General features: G+C 34.5%; 1 protein-coding gene across 1 annotated transcript in view; it reads right to left on the minus strand.

Annotated features, from left to right (window-relative positions):
- The window catches only part of myo1d (myosin 1D), a 129,204-nt gene that overhangs the window by 83,324 nt on the left and 32,649 nt on the right, over positions 1 to 13,231 (minus strand). The window contains exons 5-12 of the mRNA XM_056469283.1: positions 10,783 to 10,948; positions 8,593 to 8,646; positions 8,213 to 8,308; positions 5,519 to 5,635; positions 4,900 to 5,103; positions 2,792 to 2,937; positions 2,586 to 2,700; positions 2,271 to 2,441 (exon numbers count right to left, since the gene is read on the minus strand). Of these exons, the coding sequence (XP_056325258.1) occupies positions 2,271 to 2,441; positions 2,586 to 2,700; positions 2,792 to 2,937; positions 4,900 to 5,103; positions 5,519 to 5,635; positions 8,213 to 8,308; positions 8,593 to 8,646; positions 10,783 to 10,948 (1,069 nt within the window). The remainder of the gene's footprint in view (positions 1 to 2,270; positions 2,442 to 2,585; positions 2,701 to 2,791; positions 2,938 to 4,899; positions 5,104 to 5,518; positions 5,636 to 8,212; positions 8,309 to 8,592; positions 8,647 to 10,782; positions 10,949 to 13,231) is intronic.

Consider the following 13,231-nt stretch of genomic DNA (forward strand, 5'->3'; position numbering starts at 1 on the left):
TTCGCTTTTATATGCTCATATCGCGTGTCAAATTTCATGAGAGTGCTCTTTACGTAAATGGATTAGCCATATCTTAAAATGAAAGCACGTATGCAGATGTTTGTGCTCACGCGCAGCAGGAGAAAGACACATCATCCATCCAGCTAACAGGCCTGAGATTCCTCCACAGTGAGGAGTAAATCCTCTGCATTACAAATGAGCTCTGAAGGACACTTATTATTCCTGCATCCAGGGAGATCTTTGATTATTCACACAGGCCGACAAGGGGGAATTATCAGGGGGCAGACGATGCCCGTTTTCTTTTCCTTCCTCTCTTCGGTGTGTGAGCTAAAGGCAGATTTAGATTAAGCTGTACATGAACTGACCCTCGGCTGGGTTTTTGCCCACTGCACTGCATGAGGAGCTGATCAGAGTCCAGAGAGCACGTTTCTGTCTAGGTGGGTCATGTTTACAGTTTTTTTCTTTCACTGTTTTTTTTTTTTTTTCTATCTTTATCTCAGTCTGTCTCTAACCGTCACTCTCCTACTCCCTCTCGCTTTCTGACACTTCGCCAAGGCTGAGAGACATCAAGCTTCACCAGCATCCATTGGTTGCCAGTGACATCACCGAAGGCTCAATAGTGAGAAATACTTGAGGACTTTTTCACTGGCTTTTATTGCCTCCTTGTGTTGAATCGGGGTAATGCGTACCATTCTGTTAAAGGTTATAATTAGAATGATCTTTTTTTATCAACCAAAATGGATGTCCGGTTATAGTAAATTATGATAATTTTTCGATAGCTAATGACAATTTCAGTTCAAGTTAAATAAAATTTTAGAAAGTTTAAAAGTTTTCAAAGTCTTGGTCTGTTTAAACTAAAACACAGATATATTGTCTAGTTATTAATTATGAATAAATACCCTATAATGATAATAATAGAATTATTAACTTCAATAATAATAATGGTAATAATAATAATAATACTTATTATTATTATTATTATTATTATTATTATTATTATTATTATTAATGAAGAACATTGTACTATACAATAATCTAATATGTATGTCAGAATTTCTTTAGGTCAAGCTCAGTAAAAACTTTTATTTTTTTAAAAGGCTGTCATGTTCATGATATAAAAATTTTATTTTCACAATATGATGGATTTTTCTCACATTAAATGATAAAATGCTCATAAAAAGAAGACTGTCTCTTGTGTAAGAAATGAGACATTAAAAACACCATATGTGCATGGTGAATAAATTTTCATTTTTAGTGGACAAGCAAAAAGAATAATCCCTTTTTTTGGGGTGACTGAACAAGTGCGGCTCTCTTTCACTTTTTGACATAAAATAAATAAAGCCATGTGATTCATTTACATTAAGAAACAAATCCCTGCAGCAACATGCAGCCTTTTGTATAAAGAGTATTTTAGTTGAAAAAAAATCTGTTTGATAATTGTTGTTCAATTGGGCTTTCCACACCTGGCAAGTCGATTGTCCCATTACTTTTGGTCCCTTAACAAGTGGGAGGCACGTATGCAAACTGTTGTAATTCCTACACTATTCACCTGATTTGAATGTAAATACCTTCAAATTAAATCTGACAGTCTGCAGTTAAAGCACATGTTGTTCTTTCACTTCTTTAAAATCCATTGTGTTGGTTTATAGGCCCAAGGTGTTTTTTACATGCATTTTCATTTCTCTTTGCTATTTGGGTTTATTGGAACCTAATTAGAATAAAAATCTAAGTATCATCTTTTGATATGATGTACTTTTAGAGAAAAATTATGTCCATATATGTGGACTCATGGTCCGAATTTACATAAAACACTTTTTCCTGAATTTCTTTTAATGCTTTTCTAACATTATTTAACTCGCTTTGACTATCAGAGAGTAAAAACAAAATGTTTTTCCCATTTTGGACAGTTAGAAATAGGGTTTGGGACATTTCATATGCAAAACAGTAGCAGATTGACACTGTATGTCTGTAGCAAAATATAAAACCTTCAAAGTATTTTATATAGTCACTTAAGAGCTAAAATGTGCAGTCCACATATGCGGACACTCAAGCCCTAGGAGGATAGACCCAAAATTGTGAAAATTGTGTAGATGTCCCAATATATATTGACCTGACTGTATATAATATATATTTTTTTATTATTTTAGGTTAAAATCTTTTTGTATTTTTATCAAATCTCACATTGTTTTTACAGTGTATTTTGCGAGTATCCCTGGTAAGAATAAAATACGTTTTTCACAAATACTGAGCTTTAAAGCAGTTTTCTGTACCTTGCGGCTAGTGTAGTGGGCATGTTTGGCCAGTTTCCCATTGAGGGCCTGCAGGAACATCTCATCCGTCACCTTCCCCACATTCATGCATGCTTCATCCAGCACCGCAAAAATGCCCTTATGCTGCTGTTCCACGAGATCCACGATGATCTGATTGTTGAAGTAGTCAATCTGTTTCCATGAACACACAAAACAAAGCTCATATGCTTACTGCAATAAAGCCAGGCAGACCCAGGCAAATTGAGTTTTTTGAATTAGAATATAAAATAATGAAGATGTAAAAAGCTTTTAGAGAAACAACTGAATAAAACCCACATGTTTCCAAGGGATGCCTTCTCGCTGGTATTCTTCCTGCTCTTGTTTTAACACCAGCTGAATGAAGAGCTGCTGCAGTTTCTCATTACAGTAGTTTATACAAAACTGCTCAAAGCTGGAGAAAACAAAGAAGATGTTGAAGAGATGCTGCATTTTGATTATGCATAGAGATACAACATCTCAATGCTACAGTATTATGCTCTTACCTGTTATTCTGAAAGATCTCAAAGCCATAGATGTCCAGAACTCCAATGACTGTGTTCTTCCCATGAACTCGAGCATCGTAGTTTTTCACCTCAATGATGTCATTGATTCGTCCCACAATCCAGCAGAAAAGTCGTTCATAGATGGCCTGTGAATAGCACATGGAAAAATAGTTGATTAGTCAGACTTTTTCTTAACCTATTGTCAGATTATTTTGTTTGCTTTAAGAAAAAATTTTGGCAGATTATTTCTTAAAACAAGACATTTTTTTGTTTGTCTAGAAATTGCTTGTTTATGTAAGATATTTTAGATATTTGGACTAATAAGACACAAAACTAAGTAAGAAAAGTATTTTTTTGCAATGTACAGATAAAATAAACAGCAAATAAAACATTTACAGTTGAAGTCAGAATTATTAGGCCCTGTTTATTTCTTTTCCCCCAATTTCTGTTTAATGGAGAGAACATGTTTTTCAACACATTTCTAAACATTATAGTTTTAATAACTCATTTCTAATTTATTTAACCTTTTCCTTGATGAGTAAATAATATGTTATTAGTTTTTTTCAAGACACTTCTATACAGCTTAAAGTGACATTTAAAGGCTTAATAGGTTAATTAGGTTAACTAGGCAGGTTAGGGTAATTACGCAATTATTGTATAACAATGGTTTGTTCTGTAGACAGTCAAAAAAAATAGCTTAGGGGGGCTAATAATTTTGACCTTAAAATGGTTAATAAAAATTTAAGACTGCTTTTATTCTAGCCTAAACAAAACAAATAAGACTTTCTCCAAAAGAAAAAATATTATCAGACATGCTGTGAAAATTTCCTTGCTCTATTTAACAATTTGGGAATTATTTAAAAAAGGAAAAAATAAATAAAAGGGGGGCTAATAATTCTGACTTCTACAGTATCTACCGTATCTTATAAAGTAATAAGAAATAAATGCGCTATTGTTCAAACAATTGGGTCAGGGAAAAATATTTTATTGCTTTTAGGAAAAGTCTCAACAGGCTCACCACAGCGACTTTATATGTTCAGAAGTAGAGCAAAACAGTAATGTTGTGAAAAATAATTGCAATATTTATTACTATATTACTACAGTTATTTAAAATGATATCTATAAAAATCGATATTTTAGAATGTAAACTGTTGCTTTGATGTCACAACAAAATTGTCAGTAGTCAGTTAAGTCTTCAGTGTCACAAAATCCTTTGAACATTATTCTAATATTCTGATTTGATAAGCAAAAAAAAAAACAATCATAATTACAGTTGAAAGGGGTTTTACTGCTTAATATTTATTGGTAAACTGTGAAACCTTTTTCTGAATTATGAAGAACAGAAATGTTGAAATAATCTTTTTAATTTGAAATATACTGTATAAACATATACACTACCAGTCAAAAGTTTGGGGTCAGGTTTTTTTTCATATATTTTTTTAAAGAAAATTATTTCGTTCATTAAGGCGACTCTATTAAATGTAAAAAAAAAAGTTACATTTTTAAATATTTATAAAAATTTTAAATAACTGCTTTTTTATTGTAGGTAGTTTTAAATGAAATTATTCCTCCAGTCATTATTGCTTTTATTACAGTGACTCTAAAGACTTGAGTAATGAAGTTGAAAATTCATCTTTAAAAATCACTGGAATAAATTATTAAATTAAATTATAAACTACTTTTGAACTGTTATTTTATAGTGCAATAACATCGCTTAATTTTACAATTTGTACTGTTTTTTGATTAAATAAGTGCAGCCTTGGTGAGCGAGATAAGCTTATTTGAAAACATTTCAAAATTGATTGATTGAAATTACCCCAAACTTTAGTGTATATACTGTATATATACATAATTATTTACTGTCACTTTTGAACCATTAAATGCATCCTTGCTTAATAAAACTACTAACTGATCACATAGCTTATTTAATAATAAAATAGCCAACAACACAACAAATAATACATAAAAAATATGCATCAAATATGCTGTGTGTGAATTTATCAATTATAGTTCAACTAAAAAATCATGTGTCATAATCAGGGACATTTTATTGATTGTATGAACATTCCTCTACAGCTGGATGACCAAACAGGAACCACAATTAATACCTTGGCCAGGGCATCACGGCCATAACTGGCCTCTTGATGAGTGTGTTGTTTGTCGATGACATCGCGGCCAGTGGCTACCGTACGATAGAGCATAGCCTTCTCTACATTCTCCTCTTTGGTGGACAGCAAATCCCCCAACACAGACACCAGCTTCGGGTTCTCAATTAAAGTCACATCTCCATCAGTTCCAAACTTTAGATTCCCCTGAAAACATAAAAAAAAAAAATCACCATTCAATAAGTTCATGTAACAGGAAAACATAGTTGGTAAAACTTCAAGTGAACTGAAAGGCATAGTTCAACCAAAACTGAAATCCCCATCATCATTTCCTCACCCCTTATTTGTTTCAAAAAATGTTAGACTTTCTTTCTTCAGCTGAACACAAAAGAAGACACTTTGAAGAAAGCTGAAAACCTGTAACCATTGATTTTCATAATATTTGTTTTTCTTCCTATGGATGTCAGTGGTTACCTCGTTTCAGCATTTTACAACCTATCTTGTTTTGTGTTTAACAGAAAAAAAGAACTCATAAAGGTTTGGAAGCACTTGAGGGTGAATAAATAGTAAGTCAATTTATTTTTTTGGTGAACTATCCCTTTAAATATTAGAAATACTGAACCAGATGCAAGATGGTAGCCAGGATCTTGTAGACCGTCTGAATCTCTTCCGTAGTAAATCCAATGACTTTCATTGCATCGGCAACAGCTTTAAATTCCGCACTGTCATTTATTGACGACTGCAAGATTGTAAAAAGAATCTGGGTAAGTTTCAGTCACAAACAAAAGCACAATCTTAGATGAAATAAAGCTGAAACATCATCTTCCTGTTTTTTTCTGACAGTAAGCTTTTAATTCTGCTTTGTGAATAACCCAAAAGCACCCAAATGCAAAGAGCCAAATGCCCTTCATTTACTGAAGCTAAATCAATGCTTTTAAAAATGGGAGGTCATTAAACCTCCTATTACTTTCACATCGAATTTACAGCCGAGCAATTAAAAGCTGAAAATTGCTGACACATCAACGACTTCCTGAAATAAGCACGCAACAACACTCAAATTACTAATTATTCTAGCTAACAGCTCCTGCAGAGAAATGCTAATTTCATTCAGCAGGAACATTTCACAGCCACAGCCTTGCTGGACAGAGTGTGAAGTGTAGCCAGCATGCACACATATAAAAGACTCTGGAACTGGCGTGTTTTGTTCCAAGCGCTCCAGGATGTTTGCTTCAGACCTCTGTGAGCTCAACAATCCAGCCTGTTCCATGACAACACCTTGTTTGTTGCTATAAATTTGTTTTCGTGCTCGCACATTAAACTCCCTGCAGAAGCAATGGAACAGTGCTCAGCATCAGTGCTGTCTCAGCATATGAGGCAATAACAAACAGGTTTTAATATGCACTGAAGGCTACTGTACGCATGGAACAGCTATAATTAAATTCCCTGCACAATCATGTGCGATTGCTCCATGGTGCTTTTAATCAAGGTTTCTGCAGGTTAAATGAGGGAAAATTTAAGACTTCGTTAAGATATTTTTAAGACCAATTAAAGAACATATTGATATAAATATTTAATACTTGGCCACACAATTTTAGTTTTATGAGTTTAATGATGCTCTAAAGTAATTTTAATGAACCCTTATAATGCCTTTATTGATGTTAATTAAAAAAACTGCAGTAGGCTTTACATTTACATCCATCTCTTGAAGGCTTCACACAATACCACTAGATGGCGCCACTAGTGTGTGCTGTGCATGTATTGCAAAATTCAAAAGTGAAAGTCATCATTTTTTAAGTAAGTAAGTAATGCGAATACATATATAGTGCATTTACTGTGTAATGCCATACACTTAAAGCACTTTATAATCATGTAAAGGGGTCTTTAATGTAAAGGCAGCCACGGGACAACAGCATTAGTGCATTCACCACACACCAGCTACTGGTGTAGAGTGAAACAGCCAATACAGTGGATGGGGATGATTGCGAGGCCATGATGGGTACGGGCAGACAGGGAGACGGAAATTGGCCAGGATACCGGGGTTCACCCCTACTCTTTCCGAGAAGTGCCATGGGATTTTTAATGACCACAAGTCAGGACCTCAGTTTAATGTCTCATCTGAAAGATGGCGCTTACTTACAGTATAGTGTCCCCTTCACTATATTGGGGCCCACACAAACCACAGATTGGCCACAATAACACCACTTCTAACAACGACTTAGTTTTCCCACGTGGTCTCCCATCCAGGTACTTACAAGGCTCTGCCCTGCTTAGCTTCAGCGAGCAACCAATACATTATAGGACAACTCTAGGACTGCACAATATTGGACAAAAATGACATTGCGATATTTAGTTTGACTGCGATATGTATTGAATATGACTATAATTTCACAAGATCTCATATATCTCTGGAATTATTTAATTTTTTTACACTGGGATTATTTAGTAGAGGAGTGTCTGCATAAAGTTTAATACAGCAAATACAACTGTACAAAAGTACAATTGAGCAAACTGTGGAGTCTAACAGAATTGAGGTACAGAAATTTTATAATAATAGATAATATAGCACTGTATAGTGTAGAGTCCACATTGTATAAATCATTAAATACAATTATTTTGGGTTGAAATACCTTTATAAGCTCTTGATTTAAGTTTTCTTAAATCATACACAATCACAGATCTTAAAAACACATCCAAATGATGTTTCACTCTATTTTAGGGTTAAACTTTGTGATGACTCCACAAATCACATGTTCTGAACTGTGATGCTGATCAACTGTAATCCCAACTTGACATTGCATATCCAGCGATGCGACTATTGCACATTGCGATATAGATGCTGAAACTATATACTATGCAGCCCTAGACTACACATTATCATAGTTTTATATACACAGTGCCTCCCACAGATGAAAGAAAATGGGGAAATTTGTAATTATAAGGTACAATCGCATGACTGAATGATATGCTTTATCGTGTACCGAATGAATGCAGTAATACAGCTAATTTTCAAGCTCCGTGAACACTGAATAAACCAATGACGAGGACTATGATCCTCACAGCTTGTGCTTCACTTTAAAATCAGCAAACAATCCCTTACAAAATGTAAGGCAATGATCATATGAATTTAACACTAGTTCCTCTGAATTCACTAAAAATGAAGTTAAGACTTTTAGATTTTTGTTTTTAAAACCCGCAGAAACCTCCTTTTATTTTCCTGAGATTTTGGAGGCCTATTGAACCCAATTAAATTTCAATTTAATCTTTCATAAACATTATTACTCATAATGGTCTTTTTAAATGTCTGCATGGTTAATACCTTTAGCTGGCCTCCCACTTTAATGTAGTTATATGCTGTGGGGTCTCTCTGAATGTGCAGGGATCGCAGCTGAGCATCTGGAGCTCCTTTCACCAGCTGAAAAACACATTTAAAAACACTTTTGACATTTCTCCTGTTGATTTGGAGGAGCATGTAAATTATAGGCTTGCTAATAATGGTTTGCGGAGTGTTAACAAGCAGGCAGAATTGTTTTGAACATGTTTTGAAGCATAAGCACTCTATTTTGTAGGGGCAATAAAAGTGAGATATGACTGGCCTTTGTAGGCTTTAACTGTGGAGTCATAAATACAGGTTTGGTAGGATTTGTCGACTGGAAAAAACAAAAACATCTTAATTTCTGTGATGAGTCTCTTACTCACCTGGTAGAAAGAGTGGAAACTCCTCTCTCCTTCCTGCTGAAAGATGACTCTGGACTGAGGAAGATATGAAACTAAGTGTTAAAGATAAAGATCAGACTAATTTAGAATAAAGGAGAAAAATACAGCTTCAACAATGCTTGGGTGGTTTTATGCAGTTGCACAACACTAGAATTTATAATGTAGGTGGTGGTTAAGTGGTTGCTGTTTTGGGTGGTTTCTATGGCATCTTGCATGATGGTTTCTTAAATAGCATCTTAAACTGGATTGAGCAAAAGTAATAGAGGCCATCACTGATAAACTGTGGTAAACACTTTAACAATGACTGTTTATATGTGAGCCAATAATGATTATTTCCAATAATCTGATTAAGGAATTAATTGTTGCAAGATGTTCACATAACAAACAACTTCTCTCCTGTTTACATGCAATTTTCATTATTCTAATTTGCTGAAAAGTATGGCTAAAGGGATAGTTCACCCCAAAATGAAAATTCTGTCATCATTTACTCACCATTTCTATGTTCTAAACCTGTTTGAGTTTCTTTCTTCTGTTCAACACAAGCCGAGACATTATGAAGAATGCTGAAAACCTGTAACCACTGAGTTTCATGGTATTTGTTGTTTTCTACTATGGAAGTCAATAGTTACAAGTTTTCAGCTTTCTTCAAAATATCTTCCTTTCTGTTAAACAGAAGAAAGTGACTCACAACCAATTGAGGGTTATTACATTTACATTTGGAGGTGAACTATCCTTTTAAGTGTAGGGTCTACACACATTCCTTCTGAAATAACAAAAAAGCACAGCATCATTCATTCATTTTCCTTCAGCTTAGTCCCTTATTTCTCCAGCCTCTGGCACCTAGACTGCAGCTCTGCACAAGAAGTTTGGCCAGAGGAGAAACGGTTGTGCCAAACTTGAGCCTGGAATCTCTCTAGGTTTTTTTCTTCTTCACTTTTGTCAATTGGTGAAGTTTGTTTCTCGCCACTGTCGCCACTGGCTTGCTTGGTTTGGAACTTGTGGAACTGCGCCTCAATAGATTTGCTTTTCAGTGTTTGAACTGTCAGCAGTGAAAATTAAATCACACTGAACTGAACTAAACTAAACTTCAACTCTGAAAACTGGACTGACATGGTTTCAGTTTACTAGAACTTCTATGTTAAGCTGCTTTTACACAATCTAAGTTGTAAAAGCGCTATAGAAATAAAGTCCAAAGACGTGCACTATAGGTGAACTGAATAAGCTAAATTGGCCATAGTGTATGTGTGTGAATGCAAGAGTGTATGGGTGTTTCCCAGTGCTAGGTTGCGGCTGGAAGGCCATCCGCTGTGTAACGTGTTGGATAAGTTGGTGGTACATTATGCTGTGGAGAGCCCAGATTAATAAATGGACTAAGCCAAAAAGAAAATGAATGAATGAAAGTTTAAATGATATGTATCAAAACATCAATGGTTTCATGTTGTGATGACACCATATTCCATAAATAGCATATATTGTCATGATGTCTGACTCATTTCATCTTTTTTTAAGCATGTGCAATCTTTATAAATAACCGTCTTCAGTTAAAAACATAGAATTATTCTGAAAAATGTATTTTTAGAACAAAAATACATTTTTTATCTGCTTCTCTGAACTGATTTTTATAGAACATTTACTTAATAGGATCTAAAAATGAACAGTAATCCCTTTTTTCAGTTGATAATTAATGTAATTAATACACCAACACCAACTCATTATTCCCAATCCTGAGCAAAATAGTGTCCACTGTTTTAATTTAGCAATTCAGAGTGAAGGAAAAAAAATTGCAGTTCATTCAGAAGTAGTGAGAACAATACATGTGCACTTTGGTCACAATGATAATAATGCAATTAAGGTTTTTATATGCTTGTTTATTGCAAATAAAACTGGAGTACACAACACAGCAATGGCCACATAAAGGGATTGGCACTTGCTATTATGGTTACTGTGAGCTTACCAAAAGCATTGTTTACATGAGGTTAAATTTAATTGCAATGCTGCAAAAATCCCATTCTAATCATAATATAAGGATAAATGCAAGCCAATAAATAATGCAAAATCAATTTTTGACTAATAGTAATTACTTTAGGTTTGCATTGCATTTGTAACTGATCTTTATTTTTGTTGTATTATTTTAATATATTATTTTAATAGAAGTAATCAAGCGCCCCCTACCTTCTCAAGCAGGTAGTTGTTGATATGGCCGCCAATGGGGTCTCCTTTAAAATCAAAGTTGATGTCCATGTACTTGCCGAACCGGCTGGAGTTATCATTGCGGTTGGTCTTGGCATTTCCAAAAGCCTCGAGGACACAGTTGGATTTCAGCAGCATGTTTTTCACCCTGTATAAACACACACTTTTCATTTCTACAGCATTTATTAGCCACATGTGCATCACTTTACCTCTATAGCTAAATGAATGTCAGTTTCAATATGATCTGATTGCTCCCAACATTTGATTTTACAGTAAATGCACAATCCTGTCTGTGTGAAGCCTTTATGAGTCATTATACATGGTTATATCTGGCCATTTTAGTGTATAGAGTATCACCTTGTGGTATCCCGGTATAGTGGTTTAAAACATTTCAGTGGATGATTTATGGGTCCTGCTGCACGAGTCAGACCACAGAAAGGTCTGCATTGGTTCTGTAGCTCAACAGCTATGCATGACCTACTCTTCATACTGAAGGACGGCGCTCCATTCAGAGGTCCTAACCTTAAGGTTACAAGCCTGTCAGGCATTAAGTGGGACACTTTCCTTCATTTTGACTCAAATACCTACAGCATCCCATAAAAAGCACTTTGCTTTTGCACTGTGCCTATAGTAGAGCTTTACATATTACATATCTCAAAAGCCCCAACAAAGTTATTATTTTTAAGTATAACTTTTAATTAAAGTTTGAATTATTTTAATTATCTTTAACTGCTTGAATAATTTATTTATAAAGTCATAATTTCAGTTTCACAACTTAAACATTAAAAATCTTATCAGGCTATTTGCTTCCTGGAAAATATTTCTACCAATCTACGCCCAGTTTTAAAATAGCTTTCACCTTTAGAGAATAAACCATATCAACAGGGTGTAATAACACTGATATAAGACCAAGAGATTGCACAAAGCACATATGCATTGCACAACAGTTGCCTTTATTTTTATTACTATTACTGCAATTAAAGGGATAATGACCCTAAAATAAAATATGCTGTTCATTTACTCATCTACAAGGCATCCAGAATGTTTTTTTCATATTATTAGTTGAAATCATGATCCCTGGTTAATTAATAAAAAGCAAGGGAGCAGTATGCACTGCTTCTCAGAGCTACTTTTAGAGTAAAAATATATCATCAGATACACAGCATCATCACATGCCAAGGATGTTTATTTAATTTTGCCTGTTTTTTGTCTCAAAACATTTATTTTTACTGTAAAAGTGTCAGTACCCATTACAGTACCCATTATATGAATAATCAAGGACCACATTTTCAGTTAAAATCTGTAATGAATTCTGAATTCTGTATTGTTCACTACAGAGATAAGAAAATACACAGTTTATCCGAGTTTTAGGAATAACAAATAATAACTTGACTTCTAGTTGATCATTTAGTTTCAGAAGTGGCTTATCTAAAAGGCAAAGGCCTCTAGATTACACTTATTTTACCAATAGAAAATATGATCATGCCTTGATTTTTAATTATTTAATTAGGAGAGTAAGGTCTGACTTTGCTTAGACAAAAGTCTTCTCACTTAACAGAAATAATGTACAGTATAGAATATAAAGCCATGGTGCAGTGGAAAAAATAATTAATATTGTGTATGACTCCCATGAGCTTGAAGGACTCCATCTATACATCTCTGCAATGATTCAATTCAATTCAATTCATTTTTATTTGTATGGCGGTTTTACAATGTAGATTGTTTCAAAACAGCTTCACATAGAAGATGATAGTGAATTTAAAAAGAGTAGTTCAGTTTTCAGAGTTTAAGTTCAGTTCAGTTTAGATTAATGACATAAATAACTTATCAATAAAACTCATCAAGATTCCTTGGATTTATCTTCAATGCCTCCTCCTTCATCTTACCCCAGACATGCTCAATAATGTTCATGTGTGGTGCACCTGGAGCACCTTGACCTTCTTTGCTTTCAGGAACTTTGATGTGGAGGCTGACGTATTGTATGAGAAGGCGTACTATCTTGCTGAAGAATTTGCCCTTTCCTGTGGTTTGTAATGTAATGGGCAGCACAAATGTCTTGATACCTCAGGCTGTTGATGCTGCCATCCCCTCTGCAGATCTCTCGCACACACCCCTTCTGAATGTAACCCCAAACCATGATTTTTCCTTCACCGAATTTGACTGATTTCTGTGAGAATCTTGGGTCTATGCAGGTTTCAATAGGTCTTCTACAGTATTAGTGATGATTAGGATGCAGTTCAACAGATGATTCATCAGAAAAAATTCTGCCACTTTTCCAAATGATCAACTAGAAGTCAAGTTATTAATTGCTTCTCTTACAACTGGGATCGACGACAAAACTTTTGTCGAGTAGTGTACAGTCTGACTGTATAAATAGGTCAACTATCAATTTAAAACTAAAGAATAAAGGTCTTTGCAGTTGCACAAGATC

The sequence above is a fragment of the Danio aesculapii genome, chromosome 12, assembly GCF_903798145.1.
Source record: "Danio aesculapii chromosome 12, fDanAes4.1, whole genome shotgun sequence".
Taxonomy (NCBI): domain Eukaryota; kingdom Metazoa; phylum Chordata; class Actinopteri; order Cypriniformes; family Danionidae; genus Danio; species Danio aesculapii.